Source organism: Nicotiana attenuata, unplaced genomic scaffold, assembly GCF_001879085.1.
Source record: "Nicotiana attenuata strain UT unplaced genomic scaffold, NIATTr2, whole genome shotgun sequence".
In the NCBI taxonomy this organism is placed as follows: Eukaryota; Viridiplantae; Streptophyta; class Magnoliopsida; order Solanales; family Solanaceae; genus Nicotiana; species Nicotiana attenuata.
In genome coordinates this window covers 69,876-87,924 of record NW_017671138.1, presented here as the reverse complement: position 1 = coordinate 87,924, position 18,049 = coordinate 69,876, and the positions used below count along the sequence as shown (strand labels likewise).

General features: G+C 38.2%; 2 protein-coding genes across 3 annotated transcripts; one reads left to right on the top strand and one right to left on the bottom strand.

Annotated features, from left to right (window-relative positions):
* Nucleotides 1-1,520: 1,520 nt before the first annotated feature.
* LOC109206181 (zinc finger protein VAR3, chloroplastic) lies at nucleotides 1,521-5,756 on the top strand. Of its 2 annotated transcripts, XM_019368973.1 has the most exons (7): nucleotides 1,524-2,096; nucleotides 2,589-2,706; nucleotides 2,911-3,254; nucleotides 4,179-4,235; nucleotides 4,613-4,735; nucleotides 5,203-5,301; nucleotides 5,378-5,756. In XM_019368973.1, exons 1-7 carry the CDS (start codon nucleotides 1,735-1,737, stop codon nucleotides 5,493-5,495), a joined length of 1,221 nt encoding a protein of 406 aa, XP_019224518.1. In that variant the 5' UTR covers nucleotides 1,524-1,734; the 3' UTR covers nucleotides 5,496-5,756. The 2 variants fall into 2 exon arrangements, with proteins under 2 accessions (XP_019224519.1, XP_019224518.1); XM_019368974.1 differs by lacking the exon at nucleotides 4,613-4,735 and having other exon boundaries at nucleotides 1,521-2,096.
* A 274-nt stretch (nucleotides 5,757-6,030) lies between these two features.
* LOC109206180 (ERAD-associated E3 ubiquitin-protein ligase component HRD3A-like) lies at nucleotides 6,031-13,072 on the bottom strand. The gene is made up of 6 exons (XM_019368972.1): nucleotides 12,315-13,072; nucleotides 11,573-12,061; nucleotides 11,039-11,254; nucleotides 9,029-9,352; nucleotides 8,586-8,828; nucleotides 6,031-6,542 (listed from the first exon to the last, which is right to left on the bottom strand). The coding sequence occupies exons 1-6, from the start codon at nucleotides 12,852-12,854 to the stop codon at nucleotides 6,324-6,326; spliced, it is 2,031 nt and encodes a 676-aa protein (XP_019224517.1). The 5' UTR covers nucleotides 12,855-13,072; the 3' UTR covers nucleotides 6,031-6,323.
* Between the last annotated feature and the right edge of the window lie 4,977 nt (nucleotides 13,073-18,049).

The following is an 18,049-nucleotide window of genomic DNA, read 5'->3' as shown; positions in this document are numbered from 1 at the left end:
GGGCTAGGAGGTAACCAAAATTAAATATTTTGCTATAAACCTTAAAAGGTATCTATAGAATATAATTTTTTTAAATGGTATTTATTTAAAATAAATAAGATGTTAACCTTTGCTATAGGAGGTAAAAATAAGTCTTAATCCATTGGGCTAGCCCATTTAATTGGGCTAAAATGATGAGTCCACTCTATTAAGATCAAGATGTCATCTTCCTAGAGGCCCAGTTTGATGCCACGTGTCAGATGACGTGGCGTGCCAAGTCAAACGGAAGAACCAATAGGATCATGCCACGTGTCAAAATGACAAGGCATGCCAAGTCACATTAGAAGGCCAATGAAACCACGCCACGTGTGCAAGTGACATGTTCTGGCCAATCAAATGCGGCCATGTCACACTTCAATTTGATTGGTCGGAAAGAGTTTATTCTTATCATAACTCTTCCCTCCCACAACTATAAATAGGGGTCTTCATAACTCAGAAATAACACCTGAAGTTATAACAAGAAGCAAGAGAGAGCTCGTGGATCAAACACCGCAAATTTCTCTACAAGTTTCAAGTTTCAAGTTTCAAGCAATCAAGTTCAAGTTCAAGCTCAAGAACGAAGAACATATCAAGATTCAAGGAGTACGAGTTCAAATCAAAGTTCGTGCTAGTAGAATTCAAGATCATCAAGTTCAAGTTCAAGCTCAAGAACGAAGAACATATCAAGATTCAAGGAGTACGGGTTCAAATCAAAGTTCGTGCTAGTTGAATTCAAGATCATCATTCGTGGCAACAAATATAGATTCAAGATTAAGCTCAAAGGCCCTTGAATTTATTTATTATTGGAAAGAAGAATCAGAGGATTCATAGAGCCACGCCCTCGGGGATTGCTTCAATCCATACAGGGCTTTCTTCAATCTGCATACTTTATGTGACTCCCCTTTCATTCCATATCCGGGTGCTATCTCTATATACACCTCCTCGTGCGAGTCCCCATGCAAGAAGGCATTTTTCACATCTAACTGATACAATGGCCATGATCTCTGTGTATCCGAGGAAAGTAAGATTCTAATAGAAATGACCTTTGCCTATGTTGAAAGGGTCTCGCCGGTCGGGGCAAGCACAACACTCGTTCCCGCAACCCTTGTTGCAGCTGATAGACTCAAAAGTAAGTGGAGCTACCCATCGTACACTCATATTCTTTGAAATCAAATACTACAATTGTTGCAATATTTTCGGTCTTGATTTTATTTTTTCGACGCAAATTTATTGTCTACAATAACTATCTTAACTTTTGATTTTATACTATTACTTGCTCCATCTAATGTCTAAACACTATTATTAACTCTAGTACTTAATTTTATAAAAATATTATCTAATTTACTAGTATTATTATTAGTCTTCAATATTTTCTAAAAATATTTTCACACGCTAAACAACAAAAATATATTTCGTGAGGAGAGAGATGTTTTACGTAATAAAAATAAGTTTTGCCTAATCAAACATATGAAAATTTTCAAGAGGAACGAAGGTGCTTATCTAATGAATTGTTTAGGACTGCAGGTGCAAATGCCTTTTTGTTTTTTCACCCCCTTAATTTTTCTCATTTACTGGCAATGAAAATTATCAACAAAAAAAAAAAGGGTGATCTTTGAACATCAAAACCCTATCAAAAACCCTGAACTTTCTTCAACCTCAACTTCCATGGTTTTCTAAAGAAACCTAAATCTCACAGTCCATTTTAATACTGTAAAAATGTCCGCTTCTAGATTGTTCTTTCTTCTCGGAGCCTCTATTGTCCGAAACCAGAATAAGCCTACAAACACCTTTACTCCATTCTCTCCAATTCGCTTCACAAAGCCATTGCTTTCCCCTGTTGTACGGTTCCGCAGGTACAATTGTACCTCAGCTACACTTGAGACCAATACAATCGAACCAGTGGTTAATACCAGAAATCATCCGTGGCCAGAATGGGTAGCTTTCGTGGACCGTTTGAAAAGCAAAGGATACTTCCCTGAAAGTAAGAGTGAAGATGGTGATGGGAGTTTATACACGGATATGACTCTGTTAAAAGATGCTTGTCTTAACTTCTCTCGCGACCGTTCAGACATTTTTAAGTAAGAAAGTTCTGTTTTTACACTTTACCAGCTGAGTGCGCATTGCTTGTCAATGAAATTTAAGTAAAACGGGAAAGAAAGAGCTGGTGTTACAGTCTTAAAACGGTTGCGTTTGCAAATTAAGATACTCATTGGCTCAAAGATTGAAACTTTCCTCAAGGATAAAATGATAGTTTTTTTTATAAGTTAAATTGATAATCTACTTAATGTCTGCTATACTTTAGATTTGTGGCCGTTGGAATAATAATGGGAATCCTTTGTATGCATCCTTGGTTTCAATTTTCAAATTTAGAAGAGGCTAAAACTATTAATAATAAAGTAAAGTAAATGAAATTAACACATTTGACTTGGAAACTGTCTGTATTGGTTGTCAGAAACTTTCTAAATGTTTGTGTCTCGAGGAAAGACAGAGACTACAATATCTGACTGAGATTATGTATTGCAATTCCCACCTCAACTGAAATTTGAAAGCATATGTGTATTACTTTGCAGAAAGTTGTCCAACCAAGATATGCAGACAGTTGTGGAAAAGGGCTGCCCAAATCTATTCAGGAAGGTCGTTAACTCGGGGAAAAGGCTAAGGCTGCATCTAAACCTTGATGAAGGAGAGGTGAGTTGCCTTTTAAATTTTTAAAATTCATTGTTTCTTAATTTCTCCGGACCCCACTTGTCGGATTAAACTGGGTTTGTTGTTGTTGTTGTAGTATTGTTTCTTAGTTTCTATTCAGGACGAGTTATATTGATTGCGGTTCAAGTGTCATCTTCTTTCAGTGAGCTTGTTCTTTGAGGGTTTATGTAAGGAACTTACTTGCAGGTATGCGGTGCTTGCATTCTCCGTGGATCATGTGATAGGGCTTACTTGATATTGAAGGATGATGAGGGTGTTGCACGTACAGTAGATATTGTGCGAGTCTTGCTTATCTATGCCTTAGATCCTGCAGTTATCTCAAGCGGAGCAATGTCTCCTGGTAGAGAGCTTATTGAAGTATCTTCAAGAAAATTGCTCTCAGAGTTGGTTGAATTAAGTGAGACGCCTTTTGATCCTGAGCATCCAAGACCTGCTCCCAAGGACTCTCCACAAAAAAAACAGTCTCTTCGTTCAAGAAAGGATGGTCAGGAAGATGTTCAAATGAAAAGAAGAGATTCAATTGGTCTTGAGTAAGTCTTCTTGGAGGTTATTATGATTTTTTCCTTAAAAGGAAAATACTGTAGTTCTTGCAGAGTAAAATGGAATACTGTAACTTATGTGCCTTGATATCAGTACCGTACAAGTTCCATTGATATAACATAACTTGTACGTCCTTTATCCTGGACTAGAAAAGTCTAAGCAGGAAAACATTAATTCTATTTAAACTTGATTAACCATTCACGCACTGTTGAAATTTTGCACTAATATGTATTAAGAGACTAACTATTAACTTATGGTGGTTAGCTTTTTATATGATAATTATACGCAAAGGAAAAACCTAACCCTCCAGTAGAACTTCTTAATGCTTTTCCCATTAACTTTTCCTCAATCCATAAGCTCCAATCTTATCAAGTTTTTTAGAAAATGTATCGGCCATTATATTCTACCATATCTATATCAAACTTCGGATGTTCGTGGTTTAACTGTTAACTAATAAACTCTAAGCTAACTTAGGATAAGGGATAGTAAGTTGAGAAAGTTAGGACCACACTGGTGTGAAGTGTGGACATGATGATTATTGTTACTATTGTGGGGGTCAAATGGTTTTGTGGCCCATTACAAACTTGTTTTTAGTTTTATGATACATGGGAGATTTGCGTTTACACATAAGAGATCTAAAAAAGATATTTTCTTACTTTCAACATTGTAAAAAGCCATGGAGGCCTAAAACCTCCTATTTTATTGTGGTCAGTGGCTGCTCATACTAATTTATTCAAGCGAATAATTGTACTTCTTGTAAGAGGTTATTTATAGATTTCACCTTTCCTATTTTAAGATTTTTCTTGTTGCTTATAAGTTGAAATGCATTGGGATGAGATAATCATTTTTCAATAGTATTAGATTCTAAAATAAAAAATTTGATGCTCACTGGAATGTACCATGCTTCTCTGTAGGGGAGATAAAAAACATTCTAATGTCGATATGAAGCAAGGAGATTGGATCTGTTCGCAGTAAGTTCTCAGTTACTTTGCCATGTGTGTTGTGTTTTACCTGTATGTTTGATATGCACTCAATAATTCTGTCAAGTATTGTTGGAGGACTTCACAATGAAGCTTTCCATCCAATGAGTGGTCTAGACTCTGATTGGATTGTCAGAGTGCCTAGTTTCTTTTTCCTTCTTTTATTAGATTTGGTAACCTTTTCAAAAACGGCACAACAAAAACCTCTATCACTGCCATTCCCTGGGGTAACAGTGGTTCTTCCTCCCCCCCCCCCCCCTGGGGGGCCCCCAACTGGAGCAATCTTCCCTCGTCCTCTTTTTTCTTCCTTATGATGTCACTTCCTAGTGCTCACATTCTGGGCTTGTCCTAACATTGACTTGCTGCAGATGCGACTTTATGAACTTCTCCCGCAATGCACAATGCCTGCGATGCAAAGCAGAAGGACCTAGTCAAGATGCTCGTGTGTCAAAAGTTCAAGAAATGAAAACTGGAGATTGGACTTGCCCACAGTATGATACGTCAAATAATTTACCAGCTACTAAATATCCCATAGTTTTCCTTTTCTTCTTAATGAAAACTAAATATCGTACAGTTTATCAAAAAAGAATATACTGCTGTTATGAAGCAGATCTATTCTTAAAACCTCACTTGGCAAATTATATTGTTTCATAGTTTATGACTCAACTTTGGATATCATTGGCCTACTATAAATATTACCGACTTACTCTCTTTATAAACTGATATCAGTTCGCTATAAACATGCGAGTGTACCTACTGCTATATCACATTGTTCGCTTTTGATGAGAAAATACTCGTCCTTTTTATTAATCTACGAACAATATAAGGATGTTGTTGAACTGATCTCGTTATTGTAGTCTTTATGGCTCCTTCGAACTCGTTTTCCCTTTTCCTTTTCACTGGTGTGGGTTTTCAATTTTTTTCATTCTTCTTTTCTCTCTTTCTGGGGTCTTTGTAGATGTGCCTTCATGAATTTTGCTAGCAATACCAAATGCTTACGCTGCCCAGAGCTGCGCCCAAAGAGACTGCTGAATCCGGGAGAGTGGGAATGCCCCTCGTGAGTAACTTTTCTTTGATGCTGCATGGGTTTGTTTTATGGATTCTACTCATCATACTTTTGGATTCTTGTACAGATGTGACTTTTTGAACTACAGAAGAAACATGGTCTGCAAGAAGTGCGATTGTGAGCGTCCCAGGGATGCAAAGAAGCAGTCAAAATACGAGCAGCAACTTTGGAGGAAGCCTTACTAACGTAGCTTAAGATCAGCTCATACAATTGATCAAGGATATCATTACAACAATATGGTTGACTTAGTTTTTTGGTGCTTCGGGCGAGTGGATATGAAAACGGGAATAACATATATATATGCTTGCATTTTTCCCTCTCTATGTTACTTCAGCAACTACGAGATCTTAGTGAATTCTTTTGTTATTTTGTCCTGTAATAACTTGTAATTATAACATTATGTAGTATCTTAACAGTGTTCACTTTTGTCTTCGCTTGATGATTAATAGAAGAGAAATGCGTGGGGTTACCTTATAAACTTTTTTGTTAAAAGAAAATGAGAATTCCTTAGACGAAAAATTCAAGTGAAAATAATAAAAACAGAATCATATAAGTACTTTCTGTGCTATTCAAAACTTCTTAATTTAAACTTGGTACATGAAACAGGAGTTGGTAACTTTATTTAGGAAATTTAACTGCTAGTGTAAAACGCACAATTTCTCACCTAATTGGTTAATTAGATAGTAAGCAATAGATCAAGTAGTAGTTAAGTGGGAGAGAAACGGAGAAGTCAATTTTTTTATTGCACTTAATGTTAGAACCTCTATCAAATAAGCTGCGAAGACTTGTATTGAAATATATACTACAAATGAACAAAAGCAAAATCAAGTCGTGACAATCTTCCACTATATCCTATTAGTCATGTGTGTGTAACAAATATATAACATTGCCAAAAACAAAGGGCAGCTCTCTATGACCAAAGCGAGAAAAAAATTCTACACATCTTTCTGCCAAATAATCTAACTCTTCCATGTGGAGAAAAAACCCGAGAATGGAGTCTATCTGGAAACAGCTTAATTGGCTACAGGCACACCTTGCTCACCAAGTTGATGAGGGAAAGCAACCTCTCCAGCAGCAGCGACATGCCTGCGCTGCCGCTCACGAAGGTAAAGCACTGTTAGAAGGCATACAAATAGGGTAAGAATTGTTGCATTTCCTTCCTCCATTATGACATCCTCCACCCATGCTTCCACTTTGGGATAAAATTCTGGTAACGAATCAATTATGTGAACCTACATGGAAAGAAAACGCCAATAAGGAGGCCATATCAATATAACCAACTTGTTTCAAGTGAAAAAGATATGATATTGCTTTTTTTTTTTTAATTAAAATTAATATGTAAAACTCAGAAACTGATATTGCTATATATTTTTCTACTATTTCTTTCTCTCAAACTTTGACATCAGTTACTACAGCCTCTCCACTGTGCAAAGTAGGCAACCGATAAAATTTTAGGAAGAGAAAGGTGGAATAGAATGTCAAGCACAAGTACCACTGAATTTCTACATCAGTTAAATCTGTTTATTGCTACATGTAATCAAGGAAATAAGATGATCAGCATTCCTCCTTGGTCCAAGCAAAGATTTCCCTGCAAGCTGAGCAGCCCAACTAAAGAAAGCAACCGCCCCCGCCCTCGCCCCCGGCCCGCACAACAAGACCAAGAGCAAAACCCTTTCCACTCCATCTAACATCATTAAACAGTCTAGAGACATGAGAGAGTTAAAATAAAACTATTCCTTTGACCTTACTGTTATTACATACTACTTTACTAGGAGAGCACAGAAGTCACGCTCGGCTGATGATGGACTATACTCGGCTCATTTAGTTAATTTGATCTCAATTTCTTCAAGGCAACTTTGCACTCTTGGTTTTTATGGGTCTCTTTCTAAATATATTTCCTAAGTCCCTAATCCTAGCAAAAATTACAACTCTGTCCAGCTGCATATCATGTCTCTTTGTAATACCACAACCTTGAGGATATCTCTCCAAATTGCCATCTCTCTGCCCACAATCTCCCACAACTTCCACCATGGCCGGCTCTACTGTTATCACAAGTAAGGCTTGTGCCTTAGGCCCCAAATCTGGGGGGCCCCATTTTTTACAAATAATAGGTTTATGGGTATTTAAAAACTAATAATATTTAGTACCTTTAATACAAAAAGTAAAAAATTTCATATAAAGAAAATAAAACTTTTTAGATAGATAAATAAAGTAACCATTTGACTTACTAAAAATAGGTAGATGAATTGTTTTCTCAACGTTTCAATTTAAGTTGATTTGACAATATAACTTTTTACTCTTTTATTAGATAACGTGTAAAAAATTTACTTTTCTTAATTTGTTCAAGTTAATTTTTCTTTTCCCTAATCTCTTCATATTTCAAAAAACCCTATAAATCTTTTGTCTTTCTCTTTGATATTCTTATTCACCTTCTTTCTCCGATCCAAGATTCCATTATCATCTTCTTTCTCCATGATTTCATTAGTTCAAGTGTTCAATAGTCTTTTAAAAGTTTAGGTCTCACATTAAACTTTGACTTTAGGCCACACATGTGCTTGAGCCGCCCCTGACTTCCACTAAATCATCCAGATTTAACACTGCCTGCTAATTATGATAACCTTGAGGCTTTGACATGGAAACAGTACTCTGAAGCATTTTATGATCCCATGGAAGCCTCGAGTATGTAAAACTAGAGTATTGTACCATGCTTTCACAAAACTAGCACGTTTACTCCTCCAATCGCGTGCTTGTAAACTACAACGAGTAGGCTCCTTCTTACCCTACAGTGTTCAGGATTTGCATTGTGCTTTGTCTTCTTTACACTCAAAATTCTCCTCCTGAATTCTCATTCGTCCATCCATACTCTACACACATGCAGAACCCAATTATGGTGATTATTAGAACCACCATTCCACAGTAAGCAAATGTGGAAAATGGACTGCATTTGACAGTCGAGCAAACTATGGTTCAATAAAACTCTAGGTTTTTCTGTACTAGCAAATCCAATTATCTTCTGCAAATGCCAAAGGCAAAGTCCCCCAGACAATCAGAGAAGCCTCATATCTCTGTACCAAAGTACTGGTGATCCCTTTAGGATATTTCTGGTTAGCGTTCTCTCTTTGTCACAGTTTTGACAAGGGAAACAAGAGATCATCCAACGAATGTATGAGCTCAAAGGGGCTAAATGTACTGAAATACAAAATGAACAAAAAAGTATCTGTGTGCCATGTGTGCATGTATTGTATGCGAGTAAAAGAAATAGAGGAAATATTTACCAAAAAACTATTGGCGTGGTTTTTCCTAATCCACAAGCTTGCAAGGGCCAATGTTACAGGCAATTTTGCAGCATTATCAATTTCTAGTGCCTGGTCGTAGTAGCGTTTGGCAAGATGAAGATCAAAAGGTAGTCCTTGGCCATGCTCATGCATGTAACCAAGATTGAACATAGCTTGAGCATTAGATTGGGATTTGGCGTGCATATATGCCTCAGCTGCACGTTCATAGTCCCGCTCAGTACCCTATTAAGAAACAGACGATTAGTCTTCCAGCACTTCATTCATGTGCAAGTCAAGCCAACGAAAGAGGATAGTATGAAAAAGATAAATTAAGGTTACTGCTACTGAATGTAAACTAACATACCCGACCAGAGTAACATGCGAAGAGCTTAGAATAAGGTAAACAACTTCAGGCTACTGCTAATAAATGTAAACTAACATACCCGACCATAGTAATATGCGTCTCCAATAAGCAATGCAGCATGTTCATTACCCTGCTCAGAAGCTTGCCACCACAAGGCATGCGCGCGTTGATGCCTCTCTTCATCACTGCAAACCCCAGATTCTCCCAAACACATGCTTCGTTCTCCATATTTGTCAAGGATCCATGCAGCATTACTTTGCGCAATCTCATAGCCTAACTCTGCCATTCGCGAATACAAAAGGAAAGCCTTGCCCACATCTCCTCTCAAATATGACTCTAGTGCCCATCTAGACAAAGAACTCCATGGTCCACGTTCCGCAACTAGTTTGTACAAGGCAGTTGCCTGAAAAAATGGAGGGCAGGTTTAAAGGGGGAAGGACCACAAAATGGCAAACAGAAAAAGAAAATACATCCTTTAAGGGTATTTATATGCTATTTAAGAAGACAATAGCACTTCTTAGAGTTTGACACTGTAAACATAAAAGTTTCAGCAACTATAATATCATGCTTCTCTCTTTTTTCTCAGATTAAGGAGAGTAGCTCTGAAAGCTAAGCGCCGCGGCGCCTCTATAGAATCCATCTGCGACTCTACACAGCGCCAACTCCTCTTTACCCAAAAACACGTAGAAAGATATGACGGAATATTATCACTACACCACCTAGTAGAGAACAATTACTCAGCCCATTCCATTTCATATAATGGTTTCGGTTAGACAGAGAGCTTAAGACGTTACCTTAATTTATTTATTTTTGATAAGTAAAAAAATTATGTTACCTAAGATGTTGCTTTAATTGTTTGTTATATTTGTAGTAGTAGAAGAATATATCAAGTAATAAATAGTTAGTTTTATACAGTGTTTAAAAAAGTGCCCGCTTCCTCGCTTTAAGCGAGAAGCGATGCGAAGTGAGAAGGTGCACGCTTCATATGGGTGAAGCGACTCAGGTATAAAAAAGCGACCGCTTCCCACTAAAAAGCGAGAAGCGATCATGCGATGCGAAGGAAGCGACCGCTTCTGTGTTTTAAAACAGACCCAGTCCTATTTTATTAAAAACGAAATCAGTTGCGTCTTTCATTAAACGAACAGCAACAGCAGCGACTTGGGTTTTAAAGCAGAGCATCTGACAGCATCGACTAGGGTTCTTCTTCTTCTTCAAGTTCAAGTCTTCAACATCAACAGGTATGTTCTGATTTTTCTTCTTCTTCTTCTTCTTCTTTTTCTTTTTCTTTCACTGTTTAAACGTCCAAATAGCAGCGAAATGCTGGCGAATATTTTTTTTTACCTTCGGTTCTTTCTCAGAATTGATGCCAATCCTTGGGTTCTTCTTTCTCTGCCCAGTTTTTAACCGAGAATTACTGCCCTTCCTCTAATTTTTAAATCCTTTATTCTTAGTTCTTATTTTATTTTAATTTAATTAGCCCAGTATTTATTTCAACTTTTTTTTTTTAAAATTCCACTTCACTTCAAAAAAGCGAGCACTTCGCTTCTCGCTTTAAGCGAAATGTGGGTTGTCGCTTTTCCTCGCTTCACGCTCTTCACATCACTGGTTTTATAGAGAAAGTCTCACATCAATGTTTAGATTCTGAAGAGTTAAATGAATTTCAATTCTTAGAACTTGTCACAGTTGTATACAATAACATTAATAATATATTGGTGTCAAATAATTTGGAATGCCTCAAAATGGAAAGTGACATATAAATTGGATCGGAGAGGATATATTTCCGTTCCACTCTATCAATTATTCAAGACAAAATATTATGATGAACGCCTGGCTACGAGACTCTAGTTAGGAATTAAAAGCCACTTTTTAAATAAGGTCACCAAGAAACAACTAGCCACCAAACCCTTAGCAAACACGTCCTTTTTTGGGGATAAGTGTTTTAACTTGTTTGCTGTTGCAGTTCAGGCAGCGTATAGGAAAGATAAACCAACAACCAAGTTCATTCATGAAAAGTAGAACATAAGATACTGATAGAAGGTCGATAATCCCAGTAAATGTATGAGTAGATGACTAACTGTATTTGACTCACCAGAGGAACATTTTTCTTATAACCCACACCAGTTTGGAACATTTTCGCCAGTTGATAAAATGCTTTTGGTTGACCGGCATCAAAAGCCGCTGAAAGATATTTGGATGCTAATTTCACATCCCTCTTCACCCCAATTCCTTTAAGATACATGACTCCGAGGTTGTAGAATCCACCAGCCTCTCCATTTTCTGCAGCCTTCTCGAAATACTCTTTTGCCTGCAAGAGTGAGCTACCAGTGTGTCAACTGAATCCTAGACATCTTTTTCTATGCAGGCTACACTAAGAATCTAATGAGTGAAACTTAAACATAAAAATCAGTAATCGGTGATCAGATATGAGTGTTAAGCACATGAAAATGAGCAGACCGTTGAACTAACAACAATATAGTGTGAAAGATAAAGGCAATCCCATGGATAGAAAAAAGGAGATCCAAATTACCCTATTATTTATAAGGGGGAACCAACGACCAAAAGTAGGAAAAAATCTCTGTGCATTTAGTTGTCCAAAAATAGCAAAGAAAGAATAGAATTTTACCTTAGTGTTGTTCTTTTCCACTCCGTATCCTTTGACATAGAGATAGCCTAAACCATTGTAAGCAGAAAAAAGTTGTTGCTTGGATGCAAGAGTAAGCCACTCTAATGCCTTGGTAAAGTTTCTTTGAATTCCAGCTCCTCTTGCATATATCTCCCCAAGAAGTTCCATAGATCTCGCCTCACCCTTCTCCACTGCCTTCAGAAACCACGATAATGCCTTGGTGTGATCGCGCCTTACTCCCCTTAAACCAAAGTAGTAGAATATCCCAATTTTGTACATTGCACCAGCGTTCCCTTTTTGCGCCTGGTATTCCAAAATCTGGAAGTCCTCATCTTCCTCCCCTCGTGACTTCCTCAAGGCTTCCTTATTTTCTTCTGCTCCACTGTGTATCCTCACCGGTTCAATCACAGGTGAGTCCTTCGATATCAGGAAACTGTTAATGGCTACCTCTGCCAATTCAGCATACAACTTTACAGCTTTATCGTGCATCTGTGATCAAACAAACAGTCAACATATGTGAGAAATGATAAATCTTTTCTTTTCACAGCAACAGAAATGATACATTTTCTATATTTAGAAAAAATTTAACTTTAAACTTCTCATTTTACAAATGACTTATAGCCAGACTACAAATTTCAAAATTCTCTATTTCTTTCTTAAACTGTATGCCGAGTCAAAGTGCAACGCATAAATTGAGATGGAGGGAGTATGTAAATGCAAAGTTGAGGAATAAAAAACTCACTTCTTGGCGAGAATAAGTGTAAGCAAGTGCCATTTTGGATTGCATATTGCCGCCTTCAGCAGCAAAATGGTGGTATAGAAAAGACTTAGCTTTATTCCTCTCTCTTCCAATTCCCATTCCGTACAAAAACCCTAAAATCGACTGCGCGTGGGGGTGGCCAGCTGATGCAGCCGCTTCGATCTCAGACGCCGCCTCCTCCATCGCCCTTTCATCGCCTCTGCTTGACGCCTTAACTATCTTACTGACCGTTGTATAATAGGAGGCTTCATCTCCAAGGTGATCGTGAGGCGCAATAGCGGGCTCGAAAATCGGGCTCCATGAGCCCGGATCAAGCACGTAATCGGGCTTTGCTTCGGAGTCAATGAAATCGTCGAATCCAGTATCTGACGTGTCATCGCCGAGATTTGTAGTATCAGCGGATGCTTCTGCGAGGTCGTCTTGAGAGAGGACGAGCACTAATTGACGTCCGAGTGTAGAAATTGGGAGAAGTGCGAGAAGTAGGAGAGCAAAGCTTAACCTTCGGATTCTTCGATTTCTCATCTCCTTTATTGAGTTTATTTCTTTATATTTGAGGTCGGAGATGTTCGCCGGCGGTCGTTAGTTGGATTCCGGTGAAGTAGTTGAGGAAGACGGGAACATACAGAGCTCTTATCGTGTGTTTTGTTTGCCACGTCAGCGGTCGTCACGTACACCACTAATAACCTGCCACGTCATTGGGGCCTTGCAAAAGAATAAGAGCAAGAAAGGAGCAAAGAGAGGACGTATAACGTATTGAATTAATCCAAAAAGTTATTAAGTGTAGTATTGATATAAATAGAATTCTATTTTAGAGAGATTTTAGGTTTGTTACTAGGTGGCTAAGTTACTTTTCTCCAATAAATAGAGGGGTTCTATTCCATTGTAATTGATCCCAAATCAATAAGAATTCTCTCTCAGTATTTTTCTCTACAATATTATTATTCTTCTTTTATTGTTCATAACACGTTATCAGCACGAGACTCTATCCAATTGAGTAGAAGCTTTGGGATTGAGCATAATGATTGTCAATTGTTCCATGAACTTACTTCATGATTAAATTCTGAATTTAAGGTAAGTATTTTACTTTATTTTTCTCTTTTAAACTCTTGACATTCTATAATTTGATTTTAAATATAAGCAAAGACAATAAATTGTGATTATAACTCTAATAGAGTTTGTAAGAAATTATAACCACGTGAAGTGGTAAAATTTCTATGTCTTGCCATGATCAAATTCATGTATGATTGTGGGCACAAGAAGTGAAAACCCCTCCCATTGAATTTGCTCCCTTCTCATTCCCTTAAGAGTATGTGATAACAGTATGTGATAAGCCTGAAAGAAGACAAAATTATTACTATGAATATATCAATGGATGTGGACGTGCAATAGACGAAATTATAATCGTCATCATTGTGGTAATGAGAACAATAAGGATTCTCAAAATAATCCTTCATTTTATGAAAGTAATATTTGTAATCGATTTGACATGAGATTTTGTAAAGCACATATAGATGATTATGGTCCATTCATGATATGAATGTGACAACATGTGATTTATGAATACATATTCATTCTTGGAAGAATATGAACGCGCTAGTGGTAGTGAATATACCACACTCACCTAGAGAATGAGGTTTGAGGGGAAATAAGAAAATAATGTCATTATTATGGCATGAATGGTCATTGATCACATACCTATTGTACGCCATATTTTGGCGATGTGATTATTAAAGTGCAACAGTAATGCAAGGAACAGATCTTGTATATAATTTTGACCATGACCATAGCGGTATAACTTTCTCTTTAAAAGAGATATTCACCACATGGATGTTGATGAATATGTGGTAGTACAAAATTAATTGAGAGTTCTGGAAGAGCCAATTATTACTATTTTGGAGGAATACAATTAATTATCATGTCAATTTATTGTGTCGTAGTAAGCCTCAAAGAAACTTAATTGAGTTTCTAAAGTATTCGCGAAAGCGGTTGGCTATATTGAGACTATAAATAAAGAAAAAATTTAATATCTTCTATTACTACAACTTGTAGCGGGGTAATATTTATGTGAAAAATTATCTGCTTTATTCTTCAGTTTGTACTACACAAATAAAAGAATACCACAAGAAAGTGAATGTCTATTGATATAAAACCCATATCATAATAAACTTGGAGTTTATTCATAATTGCACACGTCATGGTGTAAACTAATAGTTTATCAATATTGATAATTTATTCAGTTGGCATAGTTGATTTAGCCGTGTTAATTTAAGTATGATGTGCGGGAAAAAAATATATGAGAATTCACATGGGTAAATATTAAAGAACTAGAAAGTTCTTTACGAATTCTCTTATGATGCTTGTTCTCATTAATTAATATACCAACTAAAATTGGGATTGAATCTCATGAATGCTGCAAATATAAAAGGTGAATATGGGCCCATTCACCTTCCATGTATACCACATAAGATGCATCTATGATATGGTCACATGTGCAATTATTATTGACCCGCAACCTGGTGTTTGCGAGGTAACTTGCTCAATAATTTAATTTAGAGCATAATTTCCAGATTTTTATTCAAGATAGTTCATCTTGATAAGTTGGTATACATCATAGTTGGTTTAACAAAATGATTTATTGAGTGCCTCCACTTAATAGTTAAACTATTTCTTATAAGAACAAAGTTATATATATCAGTTTGATATACGTTATGTACAAAAGTATATTACATTCTCTGCAACGATCCGACCGGTCGTTTTGAGCTCTAGCGCGTCGTTCGGCGGTTTGAGGCCATGAGTAGCTTCACTTCAGGTATTATGACTTGTATGTATGGTCGGAATCAAAATTCGGGAAGTTCGGATTGGATTTGGAAAGAAAATTCTCATTTTAAAAGCTTGAAGTTGGAAGAATTGACTAAGATTGGATTTTGAGTAAACGACCTCGGAATCGGGATTTGAAGGTTCTAGCAGATTCGTATGATGATTTTGGACTTGGGCGTATGTCCAGATCGGGTTTTGGATGACCCGGGAGCGTTTCGCCGCCTATTGTGGAAGTTAGCATTTTTGGGTGAATTTCATAAATTTGGGATGAAGTGCATTTCAGTGTTGACGATGTCCGTTTGGTATTCCAAGTCTAGGAATAGCTCCGTATGGTGATTCTGGTATTGGGAGCGCGATCGTAAGTGGATTTGGAGGTCCATAGGTCATTTTGGAGTCATTTGGCTGAAGTTAGAAATTTGAAGGTTTTTGAGAAGTTTGACCGGAAGTGAACTTTTTGATATTGGGGTTGGATTCCGATTTCGGAAGTTGGAGTAGGTCCGCAATGTCGAATATGACTTGTGTGCAAAATTTGAGGTCAATCGGACGTGATTTGAAATTCTAAAGTTCATTAAGCTTGAATTGGAGTGCGATTCATGGTTTTAGCATTGTTTGACGTGATTTGAGGCTTCGAGCAGGTCCGTGTTATGTTATAGGACTGAGTTGTGTGATTGGAAGGGGTCCCGGGGGCCTCACGTGAGTTTCGGACGTGCGGGAGGAGTTGAAAACACACCAGATTTTCTGGTGTATTTGGCAGCAGTTGCAGGTCTCGCAAATGCGAGAAATTGTTCGCATTTGCGAACCTTGAATTTCCGAGAAAGGCTTCGCATTTGCGATGGAGCCTGACCTGAGGCAGAGTCCGCATTTGCGATGTTTTGGGTCGCATTTGCGACCTCAGCAGAGTCCGCATTTGCGACTTATTTGTCGCATTTGCGGCCTTGGCAGGGGAGGCCCGTGTTCGCATTTACGAACCAGGTGTCGCAATTGCGACATCTGAGGCCTATGCACAGCTATTAATTTCGAGACTTAGACCATTTAGCTCGTTTCCTGTAACGACCCGGCCGGTCATTTCATGAGTTACTGCTCTGTTTCCCCCATTTCTGCTTCATATTGCTTTGTTTATCGGTTCTATGTATGATCGGGTTGGTTGGCTCGGGTTCGGAAAGGTTTTGGTAAGGTTTGAGACACTTAGTCTCTTTTAACAAAGCTTAAGTTGGAAAAGTCAACCGGATGTTGACTTATGTGTTAGAGGGCTCAGATGTGAATTCCGATGGTTCGGATAGCTTCGGGAGGTGATTTGGGACTTAGGAGCGTGATCGGAATGTGTTTTGGAGGTCCGTAGTAGATTTAGGCTTGAATTGGCGAAAGTGGAATTTTGGCGTTTTCCGGTTGATAGGTGAGATTTTGATATAGGGGTCGGAATAGAATTCCGAAAGTTGCAGTAGCTCCGTTGTGTCATTTGGGATGTGTGTGCAAAATTTCAGGTCAATCGGACATGGTTTGGTATACTTTTTTATCAAAAGCGGAAATCGGAAGATTTTAGAACCTTAGGCTTGAATTCGATGTGATTTGGTTGACTTGATGTTGTTTGAAGTGTTTTGAAGATTGGTATAAGTTTGGATGGTGGTATATGATGTGTTTGTACATTTGGTTGAGGTTTCGGGGGCCTCGGGTGATTTCGGATGGTTGACGGGAAGTTTCGGTCTCGTAGAAGCGAAAATGGAGCCGCAGATGCGGCTAGGTTGAAGGCTAGCTGAAACCGCAGAAGCGGTCGAGGAGGCGCACCTGCGATGGCGCAGGTGCGATGTCTTAACCGTAGAAGCGGAAATTGGTCGAGTAAGTGGAAACCGCAGGTGCGGCGCTTGGGACCGCAGAAGCGGTTACGCAGGTGCGATATCTGGACCGCAGGTGCGAAAAGCCTGGTCAGAATGTATATATTTCTTCCTTCGCGATTTTCAGAGGGTTTCACCATTTTTAAACGCGAATTTTGGAGTTTTGGGCGATTTTGAAGAGAGAATTCAAGGAGACTTCATTGAGGTAAGGTTTTGGATTATGAAAACTCATTTCTTTGGTATTAATTCACAGATTAGAGCTGTAATTAAGGGAAATTAAGGGTAAAATTTGAGGAAACTAGGGCTTGGAAACTTAGGCCTAGACTTGAGAATTTGAGGGGCCATTTGTGATCGGATTTTGGAACTTTCGATATGCATGAACTCGTGGGGAGATAAGGAGTCTAATGATGTAAAATTTATCGAATTTCGAGACGTGGGCCCGGGGGTCGGGTTTGGTTAATTTTGGGAATTTCGTTGTTTTTCGATTGTTTTCGAGTGGGCTTTGTCCCTTGAGCATATTGTGATGGTTACGTTCTGATTTTTCTTAGATTCGGAGCATCCGGAGGCCGATTCGAGGGGCAAAGGCATTGCAAGCTAGAGTTTGGGCCGGATTGAGGTGAGTAATGATTTTAAATGTTGTCCTGAGGGTATGAAACCCCGGATTACACAGCGTTAGGCTATATTGAGGTGACGTACACGCTAGACGACGAGCGTGGGGTCGTGCACCGTTGGGAATTGTGACTTGGTCCATCCCGAATGACTGTTTTACTGCGTATTTGGTTGCAAATTGCTATATGTTATCATGTTTTGGGCTAAATGCCATATTTGGACTTCGTGCCAGCTGTTTGGATCCTTAGGGGATTTTTACTGCAATTTCCTCACCATTTTGACTTTATACTTGTACTCAGTCATGCTATATTTTACTGTTTTCATAACTCAGCCAAGTTTACTCTGTTTTAAACACCTTAAATGATATTTTTGAGCTGAGCATAATGTTTTACTGTTGCCCGAGTGGCTTATGAGATTCTGACTGAGTAAGGCCGAGGGCCTGTGTTGTGAGGATACTTCTGG